Here is a 20,210-nt window from a genome sequence, read left to right as displayed (position 1 = left end):
TGGTGCTGAACCATTCTGTGCAGTGAACATTCCATTGACACATTTTCACGCTACGAAATTGTCACTTTGTTCCGAAATAAGTTCATTTATTCACAGTATACAGCCCTTCATGACGAAACATTGCTATCTCTCATGTTCACCACTCAAAATAATGTGAACAAAAAGGTAGTTTACACAAAACATTTAATTACATTTAAATAAAGTACATGTTAGGTAACTAAAACAAAATATTAATTCAAAACAATTGTGGAAAAAAGTTTAACTAGGGTGATTAAAACATTACATTTTTCTTACAGTCAGTATTAATGTCTTCATGCGCTCGAAACAAAATGTTCATCAATGTAAATATTAATAAAGTAGCCAGGTGAAAAACATTCCAGAAATGTGACATAACTTACTAACCAAAAATATATGAAATGAGTATTTTACTAAATGAACACATACAAAAGTGATCCTGCCAGCCGTTAAGATTGAGTTATAACATAGATTGCAAAGGGGGAAAAAGCTGTTGCTCTGTGTATAGGTAAATGTCTTGCCTGCAGTAGTTTACACGCTGTTAGCACGTCTGATATTTCTCTATAGCAGACCGCTTTTAGGGAAAGCAGACCACTGCTAGGGACAGCACAACGTTGCTAAGGAAAATCTGATCAAGGGACCATATGCAGTCATATATATCTGCATATAGAAATCTGGTTTTAAAAAAAAGCCTCTGTCAGTTTGCGTCATCAGAAAACTCCATTGAATATTTATTTAATAATATTTTTTTCTATTCTGAGGGAAGCATACAACTTTAAATTCATGATTCCAAAAGCGTCCCAAGTGAAAATAACAAAAACCAAACAAGAATACAGGAGAAGGAAAGAGGTTAGATGATAAAGAGAGAAGAGCAAAAGAAGACAGACAGGAATTAAACACCAAAGGAAACAGCAGAAAAAGAAAGACCAAGTAAACACTGGGGTATCAACAGAAGAAAACAAGCAGGAAGTAAGGACTCAAGGGAACAACAGAAGAAAATTGCCAGAAAGTAAACACCAAGGGAACAGCAGAAGAAGACAGACAAACAGGAAGTTAGCACTAAAAGGGAGCAGCAGAAAAAGACAGACAGGGAGTAGAACACTAAAGGGAACATGGTATGGCAGTGTTTGAAGACGGTTTATAAAACGAAAATGTAAGAAGCAATGCAAACATTATTTATTTAATAGAAACATGTTTTATATGTTAGGCAGCCGTGTGATGCTATGATCTGACCACAGGAAGCTGTATTCCTGTGAACCAAAGAATGTATGGATGTACGATCATGAGGTCACCACAGGCATGTTGCTCTGCTCGTAATGCTTCCTGATGTACTCAGTAATTGCCTTCTCATTATTAATTTCTTTCCTGAACAACATAATGTAACACTTTGGGGCCAAGTGACAGAAGAGGATGCCGTAGCAAGAAATCTGAATGGCTATGCTTTGAATGGCTTGTGTGTACTTCCCGATCAAATTGACATGAATGGGGATGAAGAAAATCCAAACCATTAAAAAAAGCAGCATACTGATGGTGATTAAGCTCAAATGTTTATACAGATCTGGCAACCGTTTACCTTGCAAAGCTAACAGGAAACAAATGAATGTCAAGAAAGCATTGTATCCTAACATGGTATAGAAGAATATATAGGAGCCGCTGTGACAATAAGTGAAGACGGTTTTGTCTAATATGATTTCTACAGGATGTGGGGCATAATAGGTCATCCATAATACACACTGGATGACCTGGAACCCAGAGACGATTGTCACAACACCCAGCGGCTGATTGAGATTCTTTATCCAGGAACCCTTCTTCAGGTCAAAGTTAAAGCCCACTAAGATCTGGAGCAGGTTTGCCAGGATACAGGAGATGCAGAGGGAGGAAGCAATGCCGAAGAGAGGCATTCCTAACTTGCAGGAAGTCTTACTTGGATTTCCCGCAAAGCTTAATGAAACGCAGAAACAGAACAGCAAGGAAAAAAGCTCCACTAAACTCATGTAACCTCCAACTGCCTTCACAATGGGAGTTCTCCGATAGATTGTAAACACAACAGCAAAGCCAATGGTGACAATTATACCAAAGACTTGCAATACAGTCAAAACGATAATGAAAGGGTGTGACCACTTTAGTGTATCATTGTCTTTCTTCACACACATATCCCTGTTTTCAGATGAATATTGTCTTTCGTTGCAGCGTTTACACTCCGTGCCTAAAGAAGGTTAAAAAAAAAAGGAAATGCAAATGTAATTGCATGAGGAAAGAAAAATATCATTATGATGAAAACAATCCAATGAAAACGGTTATGTGAGAGGTTCTTGAAAATACAATTTTTTGCTTTACATAAATGAATAAATGGCAAACCCCAGCATCTGCATCCCTTTACCGTGCAACAGTGTGACAGAAAAGTTTGGAATATTTGCAAAATCATGCAAATTCTTGCAAAACTGTATTTAGACATTTGGCAAAAAACTAAACATTAACATAATATCATTTGATACACTGTTCCTCTTATAAGAGATTACATTGGGGAGTTTTTAGTTTTAAACATTTTGAGAATGTTGCAGAATGTATTAATTCAGCTTTCTTTCTATTATAAAATAGAAAATATTTGTATCCTATTAAAAATTATTAAAAGTAGTAGGATCCATTTAGTTTGCTTTAAGCGCTGGGACAAACATCTTACAAAACCTGCAGAATTCTGCAGACACATTTGACGCGGAGAACCACCAACACATGCAGAGCAGGATACAACACAGCAAATAAAAGAAAGACAAATAATAGACAGAATTGTTTCTGGAAATACAAGGATATACTCAGTTGTGTATCCATAAATAGGGTCCCCTTAGCAGATAGACATTTGATCATTTGAGGTTAGGGTTATTTCATAAAAGAAGAAACACTTACCATTTCCAGCAGAATACTCTCCTTTTGCACATTTAACACAATCATTGCAGCACACTTTCCATTTGTTCTGCTTTTTCAACTCATGCCCTGGTTCACACGTTTTACAGCAATTGTAAGCCTTTAAATGAAAAACACAATTAGTGCAAAATGATGACCAATTTTGGGAAAAATTGGTATAATAATTTTGTCCTTACCGTCAAATCAAACAAATGTTCATAACCATCATGTAGGACTATGATTTTTTCATTTGGCTCGTATTCTCCAATTTTTTGTATGCAGCTCTGATTGGGTTCAGTCATGTTCCAATATAGAATGTCATATCCTATTAAGGGGTCTCCATTAGAGTCAAAGTAAATATGCGTGTTATTCACAGTGAAGTTTACTTTCTTGATTTCCAAAAGAAGCTGTAGAGATAAACACAAACAGAGCTACATTGATGTAACATGAAATACACAAGTTTGTTATTTCCTGTATGACTACACATAATAAAAAAAGAAATATTTCAGACCATCAGAACAAAATAATAACATTTGGTTTTGTTTCAATTAATAATTGGACACTTTTAGGAAATCACTTATTATTTTTTAACAGAGTTTTAGATGAGGGGTTTAATATCAAGCTTTATGCTCCAGTAACTATAGTGTTGAGGGACGGATAAGCGAGAGAAGATGGATGGATGGATGGATGGATGGATGGATGGATGGATGGATGGATGGATGGCTGGATGGATGGATGGATGGATGGATGGATGGATGGATGGATGGATGGATGGATGGATGGATGGATGGATGGATGGATGGATGGATGGATGGATGGATGGATGGATGGATGGATGGATGGATGATGGATGGATGGATGGATGGATGGATGGATGGATGGATGGATGGATGGATGGATGGATGGATGGATGGATGGATGGATGGATGGATGGATGGATGGATGGATGGATGGATGGATGGATGGATGGATGGATGGATGGATGGATGGATGGATGATGGATGGAAGGATGGAAGGATGGATGGATGGATGGGAATATATCCTAAATCTCTGAAAGTAGTTTTCTGCACTACTTGGTCCCTGAAGGGTTTTCTCAATTGAGTTTTGGTTAAATTCCTAAAATGAGGTCTTTTGTTAACACAGCCTTAAAGGATTTTACAGTTTGTTCCGTGGCATAGAATATATCACTTAAGATTTTTCTTGTACGTTTTGAAACTTTCACTAGTGTTGAATAAAGTGGCTAATTGACATTACAAACATTGTTGAGAAAATCACGGCAAACACAGGGAAACTTAACAACTCAGTGGTGGTGACGTTAAATCCATTCAATCATATTGTTAGTTTTTGGCCTATCGGCTCACACTCTGGCGCTAGTCATAAACTCAAGTTTGATCCAGAGTTTCATCAGCTTTTAGTAAAGGAACCAATGCAGTGCTATCTTTAGTGTTGGTTTACAAAATGATGCCCAACTCCATAAGGGTACCACCAGCAAGCAGTCTATTAAGTTAGCATAGGAAATGTATGTATAGATTAAACAAAGGTGATATAACCTGTAAATAAGTAAACTGGAGCTATTTGAATGATCTTGTTTTAGAGTTCGCTTTTTCCTTGTGTTCCCAGTCTTTATGCTAGGCTAAGCTAAGCAGCAGCACTTGGCTGTAATCTCATATATTAAAAACTAACAGATTGGTTTCAATCTTCTCATTAATATCGTCAAGAAATCAGCTTTAAAAAAAGGTTGTATGGACAAACATTTACAATGCAAAAATATATAAGCAAGATAACTCTACTGTACCTCCAAGGCTGTAAAGTTAGGGCTTCTTTCACACTGGTGGTTGTCACACTTCAGCAGGTGCCTTAGACCCTCAACAATGACTTCAACAGCTAAATAAATATTGTAGGAGGCATCCTGGTCAATCATATTGGCCAAATTGATTGGTTCACAATTTGGATAAAGTGTCCTGAAATTCTCGAGGATGTCGTTGGTGGTCTCTTTGAGCATTGCCGAATTGACATAGTCTTCAAAACCAGGAACCTCATTCCTTTCCGAGATGAATCCAAAAACCTTCCCAGCCTTCTCAATGCCTGACAGTGGAGAGAGGTTTCCAGAGGTGGACCATGCATCAGAGGCAATCCAGACTCTGTTGAGAGAATGTTTAATAGCGGCCTGAAAGATGGTATAAACGTTGGATTCCTTGGTGAACAAGATGATGACCTCAGCTGTGGAATTGTTGATTTTGCCCACCAGCTCATCTAGGATCTTATTGGCACTTGAATCTTTCTGGGAAAAGTCGCCAGGCAGGATTTCACTGAATTCAATGCAGATATCCTTCATTTCATTGAACATATCCTTGAGGGTATCACTACCATACTTTCCATACTCATCATCACTTCCCACAATACCCACTGTTTTGCAATTGCACTTCTCCACCAGCTTAACAATGGCCATTGTCTGATGTTTATCACTAGGTATTGTTCGCAGAAAAGTGGGGAACTTCAACTTCCTGCTGAGAAGCTCGCTTGAGGCAGAGTAGCTAATCTGTGACAAACAGGAATAAAACTGGTTGAAATTGTATTGCATTACTCATCAGTAATCTTGAAAAAGTAAGAAAGGACAGCAAAGACAAACCTGAGCAACTGATGACAGAGCAAGAACACGTGCAACAGCTATTGATACTTCAGAAGATGATTCTCCTATCACTGCCTTGGTTGTGGGTTCAGGTAGCAAACAGCTGTGATTCTTCAGCAACTTGTGCGTTGCTCTGATGGCAAAGCTCACATCCGCACAAGTATCATAGATGTCATATCCTATGGTGTAGTTGTGTAGAGGCCTTGACTTGCGCTGGTTTATTTCTCTGATGGCGTATATCATCACTTGTGTGTGAAGAAACCCTCGGATTTCATAGCTGCAACAATTGACAGACGACAAAAAGTATTTCCGAAATCGTTAATTTATTATATAGTCATGTAAATGAATGCCCCACTTTTTTCAGACATACCCCGACAGAAGAACCCCATCATCAAGACCACCTATCAGGATACTAATGTGTCCGTTTGGATGTATCAATAACTGGATATAACTAACCAGTTTTACTCCAACACACTTCACAATTTTTTCCCCATAGGATTTAAAAGAAATGTGGCACAACTGTTCATACAATTCAAGTGGCAGTGTTTGGATTAGTTTGGTCAAGTAAGTATTTGAACTGCTAGTGAAAGAAGCTAGACATTTTTAATATTTTAACCATTTATCCATACCAGCTACCTTAAAATGAGCAAACTATACATCTACTTACTATTGTTAACTGTACATTTATTATTTGAAGCACACTTCTCTGGTTGTTAAGGTTAGGGTTAATTGCAACACTTTGTGTTCGACTGACTCAATATAGATGTATAATTTCTTATGAAATTGACATTTCATCTTTTTCAAATCTTTTTCAATCTACAGCTGCCCATTTCCCAAATAACATACATTATATTATTGAATTACAGTTGGTAAAACAGGAGCTTATTTTAATTTATTGCATACTCTATACTCCTGGATAGCTTGTTCATTTCAGAAAGCTATCGATGTCATTATCAAGTTTTATCTTAACCTATGATTTTACATGACAAAATATCATTGATTATATTAAAATAAAGTGAAAAGTACCATATTCACCTCTGAATTGTAGTGGTGTAGAAGTATAACGAACTAGGAAATGGTACCTCAAAATTGTACTTTAGTACAGTACTTGAGTTAATGTCCCTAGTTACTTTGGGAATCACAGATGTAAGTGGACTAATTTCAATAAGAGCATACTTACTGATCACAACACAGTGGTCCTGGCTCTGTGCTTCTATTGGTTTTTGAATGAATAGGGAAAAGTCCTCCGATGATTATATCCCCAGGAGAGTATGCATGTAGAACACTATGTACTCCTGAACAAGGGAGTAAGACAATGACAAAACTCATAATTAACCTTAATAAAAACATTGTCAAGCTTAAACGCATGACAGTATCTGTTCCTCTCTCTGGATCATTTAATGGTTTCTGGACCACAGATGTAATGTAACAGAGACTTGTAGGACATCAGTATGGATCATTTGCATTGTTAGATGGAATATGCAACTTAATGCAAAATGATTCATTGGAAAAACGTTGGCACAACAACAACAACAACAAGTTGGTTTTCCCCGAGGTGAAACAGGTTCTGTATTTGACTGTTCTTTGAATATTGGAATGGCTCTTTTCTTTAGCTCAGCAACCCAAACTGTGGTGCAGTTTGCAAAAGAGTCCAAGAGAGGGCCACATGCCACATGTTGATTATGCTTTCTGAGTATCAGCTGCCCTAGAAAAAAATAAAAGTGTGTCTTTATAGTTCTATGGTATGTGTTCAGGTCCCACTGCAAGAGTTATATGGAGATAATACTTTATATAAATACTTTTGATTTAATATAGTATTGTTTTTTTTTTGTTTTTTTACATTTTGTATTTTGTTTTGTTCATATTTTCTGTACATTTTTTGTCAAAAATGTATTTTTTTAAAATGTTTTTTGTATTGTAACTATATTGTCTTGTTTTTATGCTACTGCAACATAACAATTTCCCAAATTTGGATCAATAAAGTAATTCTATTCTATTCTATTCTATGTATTCAGGTCCACATAAACAGTTTATTATTGTCCTAACAGTCCTGGAAATGTCATCTCTGCTGTGTCACAGGTCGATAATAAAATTCCAAGCTTCTTGTTAACGAAAAACTTATAACAGCAATAATAATAATACCATGTTTTGTTTCATACATAAGAGGCAGATCAATTATGTCAGCAGAGGTCACAATTGCAACACTTACAACAACTATGAGGCAACATACTGTATGTTTGGAATGCTTTACCATCTGTTTAACCTCTGAAAGACACTCAATGTATGCAACATTAATATCTTCTAAAGAAAAATAATTACAGCCAGTTATAGAATTACCAATATATTTAAAGTTAGCAAAATACTCATGCATGCTATAATATTTAACGCAAGTAGTAGTACAAACTATTATTACTAGAAGCTCAAGGTCTAACCCGCTAACCTCTTTATACTATACTATTTATGTGAACAACTTAAATGCAGCTGAAAAACAGATTTATTTATTTAATTTATGTATTGGCTTATAATAAAAAACATATAGTTATTTTGACATGTGCCTGTTCTTGTACTGTCAATATTGTAATATATGTAATTAATTTGTTTATGGTTATTATAAAATGTCAGTAGAAGTTGCTGCTGCTGCTCTGAGACCTCCCTTTTCCTTCACTTCCCCCAAATGCCTCCTATTCCCCACGCCTTGTGGGCAGTGTGTACAGCATCATATAAATAGACTGCAGTCAGCTGTGGAAGTAGACAGAGGTGCATCCAGATCTTAGACTTTACATATATAGATCCAGAACTTAGACTGTATAAATCCAGATCCAGACCAGAGGCGGAGGGAACACAACTGTGTGCAGGCAACATGACCTCATTAACCTGGAGACTGCTTTGTTTCATTTGCCTCCTGGTGCCTGGAACTCTGGGAACTTCCACACAGTTTGGGTCACGCAGCCGGCAGATCCACTCAATAAGTCCTTCCATCCCAAGAGTATCCTCACAAGTCTCTCCAAGAGTCCACCAGCGCTTTGGAGAGATTAAATCTATTGAACCAATATTGGAAGAAGATCCGACCACTGAAAGTTTCCAAGAGGTCCAGCAGCCGGGTGCTCATTCAGCACGAGGCTCCCAGCAGCAGCAGGGGGCCCGGGCAGGGGCCAACAACTATCTGCAGGAGAGACAGGGAGCTGACAATGGAGGTGGGCTGGTTCTATAGATGTTATTTTTTTATCCTGCTGTGCATGCGTGCTATACCCTCACATTTGCTAACCATGCATTGGTCATGTTTTTGACAAATGTGTTCAAATTTGGTGTGAAACCTTTAAAACAAACTGTCAATACGAGCTATTAATAGTATATTCATATTATTTTGCATTTAAAATTACAGTATGGACTTATTAATAGTGAATTTGTATAAGTCTGTAAGCTTGAAGGACATGTAATCTTTGATTTACCAAGTTGCTTTTCCATAGGAATAAAATAATAGAAAATGCATTACAATCCCTTTTCCTATGGAGCAATTATATTTTTTCATTTATGCTTAAAGGTTGTACTAACAATAAATCATTCTATTTTAATTCACAAATGAATTAAGATCAATAGCGACATCAGATGCTTTAATGCAAAATCCCTCATCGTGCCTTCTCAGGTCATCATTTATATCTCACTTTGCTGAGTCTACTTTAAGCACTTGAGTGAGTATCAGTTAGCACTATATTTTTGATGGAATATTCAGGAAGACAGTATTTCAAATTGTTAAGATATTCTAGTATTTTTCTCTGATTTCCTTAAATTGTAGCATTCAAATGCTTTTATCTCTTGTACGCTGCCTTCAAATGAGGTTTTGAGTTGGTAAATAGACATTTTCTGAAAGATCAGAATCCAAGAGTTTTGTGGTGTGTCCTCAAGTTCAGTTTTTGGAACATAATATATTAATTGTAATTTGAATTGTATGTTTTTTTCTTCATCATTTGTGTTGGTATGTTTTATCAACAACCTCATATTTTTCATCTAACATAATGTCCGTGCATTTTCTGCATTACGCTACCTTTTTGCCACCTTGCTAAAATGTAAGCCTTGGTGGCTTACGTTATATTGTCCATGGAAAATAAGTTTTCCATTCAGGCGTTGTATTTTAAATGCACGTATGCTGAAAAATACATGCTTTGCCCTATTTAAAGCATTTGTTTTCTTTGTTTTTGCAGCAACAAGATCCAACTGCAAAAATCGTCCTATAGACCTGGTCTTCATCATAGACAGCTCCCGCAGTGTACGGCCTGCAGAATTTGAAAAGGCCAAGGAGTTCCTGCAAGACATGGTGGAGAGCTTGGAGATCGGCTCAGATGCCACACGAGTCGGCCTTGTCAATTATGCCAGCACGGTGAAGATCGAGTTTCTCCTGAAGACATACTTTTTGAAGCCAGCCATGAAGCAGGCACTGGCACAAGTCGAGCCTCTTGCTTCAGGCACCATGACAGGATTGGCAATCAAGACTGCCATGGAGAAAGCTTTCACTGCGGAAGCAGGGGCCCGAGCTGGCTCCTCAAACATCGCCAAAGTAGCCATTATTGTTACAGATGGGAGGCCCCAGGATAAGGTGGAGGAAATATCAGCGGCAGCTCGGGCGTCTGGGATTGAGATCTATGCAGTGGGAGTAGACAGAGCCGATATGATGTCCCTGCGCCTCATGGCTAGCCAGCCACATGATGACCATGTCTTCTACGTGGAGACCTATGGTGTCATTGAGAAACTCACTTTCAAATTTAGGGAAACCTTGTGTGGTAAGGATGATGATGATGGAAGTGCGGATATTCCATTAGATGACCTAATTGATGATTATGGACTAGGTGGCAGAAAAGACGGTAAAGGAAAAAATAATGCAAATGACGATAAAGGAAACAAGGGTATGTCAGATCCGTCCTTTAAATTTCATCTGTGATTATATGGGCAGCACCATAGAGGGAATCTCCTTTCTAAAGTCACTGGTCTTCTTCTTTAGTCTTACAAACAAGGGCAGTAACCAGGGATTTTCCACCGGTTGTGTTGTGTTCTGGTTTACAACAAAAAGTTGTTAACTAACAAATGTTGATAATAAGTGTAGTTAATGCAGGCAACTTTTAACGTGTCCTATTAGTCATGTACTAACTGACTTAAAGAAGAAGACACATCTCTGAGCACTGGTTGATCGGCTAATTCAGAGACAATTCTACAACCATGAACATTTTTAAAATGGTTGAACCTGATATGATGCTGCCTATACTTCACATGGAGCACAGCTGCTCTTTGCACTGCATCTTGTGCCTTAAGCCATGTGCTCTGCGTTGTGACCTGACGGCATGCTAAGCTACCACAGGTCCACAATTAGGGCTTTTACTAAATGTAACGGACCATTTACGGCCACATCCTGCGAGGCAGTAACTAAGTCAGCTTGCGCTAAATTTGACTTTGAATGTATTTGAACAGACACTTTAAGATTTTAAGAAATTACTCAGTGATAAATGTAACTGTTCAACATGATACAGTGGCAGGTTAACTTAGCTTAGCATAAACATTGAGTGACTCGTTTTTTGACTAGGCAAAGTTTTTTGGGGAAAAAAGTCACACTGTTCTTCTAATTTAAGTCCGTCTGTTAATTGATTGTTAGTTAATTAGTTGTGTAAAACAACCATCCAGTCTACTCTAGACTTTGTCTCTCAGCACAAACAACTGAGAAACTAAGCTAGCCATAGAAACAGTCGAAACATTAGCTTTAGCTTTGCAATATTTACAGCCGCTTCAATAACAGCAGCTCAACCCACTGCCTGCCTATAAAGTCGCTACAGCTGTTGTCACCAGGGGATATAAAAACATATTTCCAGATAACACAAAACATATTGTGAATGAACAGCTCAGTACTTTTCAGATACTGTCCACAACTAATTAAAAAATGTTGCCTTTTATTTATCGGTTCAACTTTGGGTACCACCCAAACTAGCAAGGTAACACCGGCTAAGGTTACCTCTGCTATGCATGCAAACTTCTCCCTTAACCTGTGGAGTAAGTTCAGCCAACCTATGTGTTTCACAGTGACCAACTTCTGTGTACCAACAACAGTTACACCTCTACCAAAGACATGCAATGATAACAACATGTTAGATTAGATAGATTTTTATGTTTGCATGGTCTGAAAGCATGCAGATAAAGGCGGTCAGTGGTCTAAAAGTGTAAAACCAGTATAACATTTGGAAGTGAAAAATGACATTGTCTCTTCCTTCCATCACAAATAACAGGATTTTACAACAACTAAATGAATGTAATATACTCGTTTTTCAGAGTACAGAAATCAAGCAAGCTAATCTGCATGTGGCTATGTAGATTAAAAAAAAGCATTATTAATACATACTAACAAATTACTGACAGTAATATAAAGCAAAATTATTTCACTAGGCATAAGCCAATCAGACATTTGAGTGTTTTTTTTTTAGGTTTGGATGCATGTGCTCAGGGACACAACTGCCAGCACCTGTGTGTCAACAATGGCAACTCGTACAACTGCATGTGTCGCGAGGGCTACATCTTGAACCCGGACAAGAAAACATGCGCACGTAAGAATCTTTATCTCTGTTTTAATGATTTTATGTCCAATGTCTCACTGTGATAAAATGTCGTTGTGTTTTTGCTTTATTTAAAACTGAAAATGTTAAAATGCTGACATTTCACAGAACCTTAGAATTCCAATTTTATAATTTATTTGCAGCTCCTTTTGGATTGATTACACTACAGAAGTTTGTAATTTTGGAATAGAGGTACATGTATTAAAAGTTAATAACGACAAGTAGATCCTCTTCACTTCCCAGTCAGAGTGACTGAATATCACAGTTTAGTAGGTTAGCTCCCCCAACTTTAGGTGTTTTAAACCTGGAATTAGGCTTGCTGCCAAGGTATGCACTTTAGAGCCAAAAAGAATCAAAATAAGCCGTATGCAGTTGTATAAACCTCAAGGCTGGAAAGTTGACAATTCAGCTTCCATTCCACAGCCACCAGCTCTTTCTGACATTAAGGGTGAACATTCAAGACTTTAGGATCTAATGGAGGATATAAAAAAAAAAAATAGATAGACAAATTAAAGGGGAAAGAGACATGTTTGAAATCGAACTGACTCGGTAGCATATGTAGCAAGAATCAGTTTTTTAGATTTGGAATAGTTTCTTTTCAGGTTAAGATACGTGTGCCCAAGGACATGACTGCAGCAATGATCTTTCTTACCTTTGCAACTGTCTTGGGGAAGTGAGGCATATGGTACAGTCGGAACCACATAGCTTGACTAAAAGGACAAACTTTACTTTGTGTAGACTGTAACAATTATAATGATGAAAGCAATGGCTCTACAATAGGTTTCCTAAATAAGGGTTTCATGGCAGACGTGGTAGTTTTTCTTTTCAGATTAGGATTCATGTTCCCAAAGACATGACTGCGAACAAATTTGCATCAGCACTGATGAGTCGTACATCTGCAAATGTGAAATGGGATATGTTTTGAATGCAGACCAGAAAACATGTTCACGTAAGCAGTTTTTAGTTGATTTGGAATATCACATCAACATTTGTAAGCATGAAATGGTTGGTAAATGCCTTTTGAGATTAGTTATGCATGCCTTTTTTTTCATTGCATTTACTAAGGTTGTTGAGGTAATTTGTACAGACAATCTTGTGATTAATATCACAATTTGTGCTTAGCATTTTCACATTCAGTTGTTGAGAGCTGCCTGAATACCTAAGACACTTGGGAGACTGATTAATGTAGGAAAAGGAGTGGCGCGTGTAACCACAGAGTAGAAGAACCCATTGAGGTACCAACAGTACTGGCTTTCCTGGACTAATGTCATGTTTATCCAGTTATGAAAGTCATGTGGACATGTCTCGTTTCAGGCTCTGAGCCATGTGCCAATGGACATGATTGCCAGCACATTTGTGAAAACAATGATGAATCGTACATCTGCAAATGTCAAGTGGGATACGAGTTAAATGCAGACCAAAAAACATGCACACGTAAGAACCTGGACGTTATGATATGTCTTAGTGCACTTAGTAGAGTACTGGGATATTTGTATGAATCTACTTAAGTAGTTAATAATTGGTTTAAGGCAGACAAAGGGTCAAAGCATTTGGCAAGACCATTGTATTGTGTTTCTATGCTTTCTTTTCTTGATAGCATAACCGTTAGCTCCGGAAGTTTCTTTTCCCAGGTTTCGATACATGTGACCAGGGACACGACTGCCAGCATACTTGTGTGACAAATGGTGATTCATATCTTTGCACATGTCGTGAGGGGTATTTGTTGAATGCAGACCAAAAAACATGCTCACGTAAGAACCTCAATATTACCATTTCATTTTATCACATGTCAGGGGGCAGTGTCTTGGATCTACCTCGATATAGGTGAAACATGTTTTAAGATTTGGTGTGTCTCTACAAGTTTGATTTGGACAGAAACTTAATGTAGAAGCACTCTACTGTAGACAAATGTACATGAGATATTGAAGATTGTTTCAAATGACTAGAAAGTAAAGTTGTGATACATTTAGAATGAGCAGGAAGTTGGTAGACCGGAACTAATGCATCCTAAACTGTAAGTCAGTTGGTGCCACTTTAAAAGGCCCATGGCCGGCAAGAAGTGCTTCTACTTGGCTAGAATTCCATTAAGTCAGTTACAAGTGTGAGTGTCTCTTTTCAGGTTTAGATACTTGTACCCAAGGAAATGACTGCCAGCATATTTGCATTAGCAATGATTCATCGTACATCTGCAAATGTCAAGCGGGATATGTGTTGAATGGAGACCAGAAAACATGCTCACGTAAGAACTTGTGATTTTTTTCCTTGATATGCATGTCTCTGTCTGTGGTAAACTACAACCTTTTGGTTATTATTGTATATGCTTTAGATTGACTGCAAAACAGGCATAGATAATTTGGCCATGGACTCTATAGATATCTGTTTTACATTTTGACCAATTGTAAACTTGACCAAGGAAGGTTGCTGTGGATGTTAGCTGTGTAGGTGTCTCTTTTCAGGTTCTGATGCATGTGCCCAGGGACATGACTGCCAACATATTTGTTTGAAAAATGGCGATTCTTACTATTGCATGTGTCATGAGGGATATGTGTTGAACGCAGATCAGAAAACCTGCTCACGTAAGAACTTGAACCTTCATTTTGAACTGTCTTTGACATGACTTGACTTGCATACTAGTAAATATGCTCATGTAGAAAGAGGACATTAAGATACGTATGACTTCATTCAGTCATTTTGGATTACACATTGCATAAATGTAAATCTTTATATAGACAGATTAATTCAGGAAAAAAGTCTATAGAAACACCTGTTGATTCATCTTAATCTCCACAGCAGACATTGTTAGACTTCTTTAGCTATGTTTGTTGGCTGTTTTTTTTTTCAGGTTCAAATACATGTGCCCAGGGACATGACTGCCAACATATTTGTTTGAAAAATGGCGATTCTTACTATTGCATGTGTCATGAGGGATATGTGTTGAACGCAGATCAGAAAACCTGCTCACGTAAGAACTTGAACCTTCATTTTGAACTGTCTTTGACATGACTTGACTTGGATACTAGTAAATATGCTCATGTAGAAAGAGGACGTTAAGATACGTATGACTTCATTCAGTCATTTTGGATTACACATTGCATAAATGTAAATCTTTATAAAGACAATAGACAATAGATTAATTCAGGAAAAAAAGTCTATAGAAACACCTGTCGATTCATCTTAATCTCCACAGCATTGTTAGACTACTATAGCTATGTTTGTTGGCTGGTTTTTTTTTCAGGTTCAAATACATGTGCCCAGGGACATGACTGCCAACATATTTGTGTCAAAAATGGTGATTCTCATCATTGCACATGTCATGATGGATATGTTTTAAATGAAGACCAGAAAACATGTTCACGTAAGAATTTGAAATTAACCTTAAGTGCATGTTGTGGTGCTGTGTTTTAATTTCCCCCTCAACATCTATTATTTAGCTACATGACTATATACAGCAGAAACCATTATCTAGAGGATTACAATGTAGTATGCTAATGGTGTTTGCCAGTAACAACCACCATTACTAACCAATGAAAGAGTTAGGGTAAGGGTTAGGGTTAGAATTTTAAGCGCATGCTTTGGTACAATGTGTCATGTTCCCTTCTTGTCAGTTCTTCTGAGTACATACAGTATTTTAGTCATTTGGGATATTGGCTTTTAGCAGCAACAGCTAAGGAAGCACAGATCAGGTTTAGGGAGATCATCAATTGAAACCATCTTTAGACATAAATGGTCAACTGTTGAAGCCCTTCGATAATCTGAGCTGTCATACCATATGTGGATGCGATATGTCTCTTTTCAGGTTCTGATCCATGTGCTAATGGTCATGATTGCCAGCACTTATGTGAAAACAGTGATAAGTCATATATCTGCAAGTGTCCGGTGGGATATATCTTGAATCCAGACAAGAAAACATGCTCACGTAAGAAACCTGGAAATACGTTTTAAGAGATGATGGACTGTTTGAGAGATTATTTTTCTCTCCAATCCTAGATGATATCGCTTTCTAATGGCTCCTTGATTAATGTAAATTGAGTCCATTAGATGTGTAAGTGTTTCTTTTTAGGTTCAGATACATGTGCCCAGGGACATGACTGCCAACATATTTGTGTCAGCACTGATGACTCGTTTGTCTGCAAGTGTCGAATGGGACATATGTTGAACGCAGACCAGAAAACATGCTCACGTAAGAACCCGGACCTTTCTAAAAGATTGTACGTTTCATTGCCACAGTGTTTTAGATTTCCCTAGAATGTTATTTTCTACTTTGTACATGGTCAGACACATTTCCAATCATCTCTTGTAAGTTTTGGTGCTAAAAGGGCAGTTAGCTCAGTTGGACCAAACTCTGCCCAGTCATGGAATTCTCAAGTCAAGAGCTTGGTGACTAATGTTGAGCTTAGTAAGATGTGGAAGTGTTTCTTTTCAGGATCAGATGCATGTTCCCAGGGACATGATTGCCAACAGATTTGTGTCAACAATGATGACTCGTATATCTGCAAATGTCATGTGGATTATGTATTGAACGCAGACCAGAAAACATGCTCACGTAAGCACCTGATTTCTTTCAATATGCATATTTGTCGGTGGTGTGGTCCAGCATCTTAAATATTCCAACCAACGCCTTGGAGCTTCAAAATAAGGTTTATCAGAGCACCAACTGGAGAGTAAGAGCTGGTGTTCCAGTTTTCAATTCTTGTGACTATTTCTTTGTATTTTTAAGGTTAGCTTTTACAATCCTGAGATATAGGGACAGGGAATGTTGTAATTTATTGGTCACATGGCTGAGGCATCAATTTCTTTTTAAGGGAACTGTGACCAAATGTGTTACCAAACCATGTTGCTGAGGTGTGCGCTTCTCTTTTCAGGTTCATCTTCAGATGCATGTCCCCAGGGACACAATTGCCAGCAGATTTGTGCCAAAAATGGGAACTCTTACATCTGCAAGTGTTGGGTTGGTTACATCTTAAACATGGACCAGAAAACATGCTCACGTAAGAAATGTTTTAATTTTCCCTAAACATTGGTGCAATACCTCAAGATGATTGACATTATTCCATAATACCTCTAAAGATTGTTTTGGCACCGACACCATGAACTGCCTAGAATTACTCAGATCAATTCAATTAGACGTAGGAATGTCTCTTTCCAGGTTCCGATGCATGTGGTCAGGGACATGACTGCCAGCAGATTTGCATCAACAATGGTTCCTCTTACAACTGCAAGTGTGAAGTGGGATACATATTAAATTCTGACCAGAAAACATGCTCACGTAAGAACCTTGATTCACTGTTCAACATACATAATGCTGTCTGGGTATTTAAACCATTCAAGAGTTGGTTTATACCCGCAATCATTTTTCAACCTCCTGTCTATTGCCTTGTCAGCTGTCTTGTACAACTAGTGTTGATATTGGCCTGACTGAGACAAATTTACCGCAATGGCACCAATATGCCATAAGGTTTGGAATACTTACACAAGAGTCTTCAGTGTCAACAGCTTGCCACAGGCTCCTTGAATACTGTTTCCCTATAAAAACTCAAAGAGGCTTTACACTGTATAATAGACAATTTTGGACCACGTGCTTGACTTGACAAGATCCACCCTAAACTTTGCAAGACAATTTAAAGTGAGAGGCTAAGGTTAAAGTAATGTGTTTTTTCAATTGCAATCCTTCCCAAAATGATTTTATTTTATAGTATGTCATATTTCACCCAGACTTTGCCCTCTTAAAGGGTTTATAGGCTTGACTATTTTCCCATAGGGTACTACTGAAATTGAATTACCCTTTTGTGGACGCTGGTCTGTGAACACAGACATTTTTCAACTTATTCCATGTTGTCTACACTTGAAAAACATCTACCAATAATAACCAGACCTGGTCAGAGAAATTACAGGAGGAAGCAGCCCAAGTAGAGATTTCTCAAAGTTGTACAACCAACACCCTGAGGTGTGGTTACATCACATTTTGGGGAGGTGTAGCATTTTTGCATCCATGTTTACGTGAAGGATTTAGCTTGTGCGGCCATAAGTCTCTAAACCTGTCAACAAAGGTGAATGCAGACAGTATAGTCCTTTACAAGCTCTTACCAAATGTACAATTCAGTGCACAGCTGCAGCTAGAAAATTAGTCAAGCCTATAGCACTAATAGGGGGCTTTAGATGTTTTATTATATTGCATGAACTTGGGTTTAAATAGTTTTATACATGTTGTGTCTGTCTTTTTTACATTCTTTAGCTGTGGAGACGTCTGCAGTTGACTGCAACTAAAGCCACTGTCCAACGATAAGCACTACTTCTACTGATCCAGTCATTAACAACACAGTTTATAAGACATAAGTGTGCTGTGCTCCTGATTTAAGGAATGAGAGACTGAAAATTTGGTTGTACCTGATTTGCATATTGTCTGTTTTGATTTGATCTTTTTTATTGATTATGTCTTATATGTGTGAGTATATACTTTAAATGATTATTAACATGTTTCCTCTTTCACCCTATGCAATCCTGACCTCAGTAATTGAGCACTCCCAGTTTGTGATTATCTAGATTGAATAGATTTTTTTAGATAATCTCACTCACAAAAGCATAATCACAAAAGTAAAAACCTTGTCATTGTAGATATCTGGAGTATCTACACTGAACATTGTCAGTCACTACTCACATGCTTTGACCTTCTCCATATTGTTTTCTCATGCTTTCAGAGGAAATGAGAGGTGAGATAACTCAAGATGCCTGCATGTGTGAAGCTCAGATTTTGTTCCAGAAAAAAGTGCAGTCCACCATTCAGGAGCTGAGCAGAAAACATATCCTTTTGCATGAAAGGCTTGGAAGAATCTATTTTTAAAATTGTGAATATTATGGAAATAAAACGCTTTCTGCCTCTTGAAATGTTAGCTTGGGATGCTGGCTGCTACAGTCGTTTTGTCCTATTATTACTTTTAATGAGTATACATTCTATTTGAATCTAAAGTTTAAGCTGCATAGTAAAGATTTGAAGTACACTTTTCAATTATATTTCCTTGACAGCGTGTCCACTTGATGAACTTTCAGACAAAGTGAGCCTGATTGAGGGCGAGCAGCAGTATTGAGGACAGCAGTATATATAGACATGTTCAAGAAAAGCAATGTATCCAACTATTTTTAACCTGCAGAAAATCATCTGTAACCTTTAAAAAAGGTCTTTAAATGCTTTATATTATTAACATTTATTTTGCATTCACAATACTGTTTGGTTTTACTTCTGTAAAATATGTTATAACTGGTGTCAATGTTTGAATATCCCTGTATATTTTTAAGAAAAGTACAATTCCTCATTGCAGTGTAAGCCAATGAGTTGAGACTTAAACAAAGATATTTAAGGAAGCTATAGTTGAAAGTTTCCTTTCATAATGAATGGTAGGATGGTCACTTTTTGTTGGAGTGTTTGGTGTGATCAACGGATCCGAGAACATTTCTTGGTAGAACAAACCATAATATTAACTCAACAACTAAACTCTGATACAACAAGTGCATTGTTGTTATCCGTCTGATTGCAGCATTATTATGCAAAGAATAAATCCTTATCCAATTGGTTCATGGCACTTTTCTTGAAACCTGAAATGTTGCTACAATTACATTTTGCGATGTTAATTGGTTGTAAGTGTTTTGTTTGTAACTGACAGGATTAAATGTTTAATGGGAGATGGAAAACTGTTCATGGAGTTCAAGGGTTATCTGGCTGCTTCAAAACTTTGCACGCTTAAACTGTTGGCAGTGAGCTATCCTGGAGATTTAAGTCAAGCTCCATTTCACATCCAACTAAAAGAGTACTTCACTGCTCAATTTCTTCATCATAAAAACATGTGAAAAAGTTGAAAAGATTATTTATGTAGCAGAGCACTTTGTAAATTGACAAATAGGTGTATACCTATGGTGTTTTTGTGACAACATGTCTGTATATTTTAAATTGGGTGTTAACCTGCACATGGAAATTAAATATTGTGAAAGAATGGATCCCATAAATCTCTTTGTGTTTTTACCTCTATATACCAAGCCCATTGTAAAACTAATAAAACCATAGAAGGAGTTTAGAATGTTAGATTAAGCTT

General features: G+C 37.4%; 2 protein-coding genes across 2 annotated transcripts; one reads left to right on the top strand and one right to left on the bottom strand.

Moving 5' to 3' along the window:
* Window positions 1-64: 64 nt before the first annotated feature.
* LOC134881298 (G-protein coupled receptor family C group 6 member A-like) lies at window positions 65-6,929 on the bottom strand. Its single transcript, XM_063908524.1, has 6 exons — window positions 6,723-6,929; window positions 5,543-5,819; window positions 4,709-5,452; window positions 3,111-3,320; window positions 2,917-3,034; window positions 65-2,221 (listed from the first exon to the last, which is right to left on the bottom strand). The coding sequence occupies exons 1-6, from the start codon at window positions 6,908-6,910 to the stop codon at window positions 1,296-1,298; spliced, it is 2,463 nt and encodes an 820-aa protein (XP_063764594.1). The 5' UTR covers window positions 6,911-6,929; the 3' UTR covers window positions 65-1,295.
* Window positions 6,930-8,332: 1,403 nt separating this feature from the next.
* On the top strand, window positions 8,333-20,115 carry LOC134881770 (matrilin-3-like). Its single transcript, XM_063909311.1, has 8 exons — window positions 8,333-8,736; window positions 9,742-10,440; window positions 12,001-12,120; window positions 16,190-16,309; window positions 16,553-16,672; window positions 16,992-17,117; window positions 18,825-18,926; window positions 19,159-20,115. Exons 1-8 carry the CDS (start codon window positions 8,403-8,405, stop codon window positions 19,209-19,211), a joined length of 1,674 nt encoding a protein of 557 aa, XP_063765381.1. The 5' UTR covers window positions 8,333-8,402; the 3' UTR covers window positions 19,212-20,115.
* The last annotated feature ends 95 nt before the right edge of the window (window positions 20,116-20,210 follow it).

Source organism: Eleginops maclovinus, chromosome 19, assembly GCF_036324505.1.
Source record: "Eleginops maclovinus isolate JMC-PN-2008 ecotype Puerto Natales chromosome 19, JC_Emac_rtc_rv5, whole genome shotgun sequence".
NCBI classification, from domain to species: Eukaryota; Metazoa; Chordata; class Actinopteri; order Perciformes; family Eleginopidae; genus Eleginops; species Eleginops maclovinus.
Note: the sequence above shows the minus strand (reverse complement) of the source record. Positions and strands in the feature narration are given on the sequence as shown.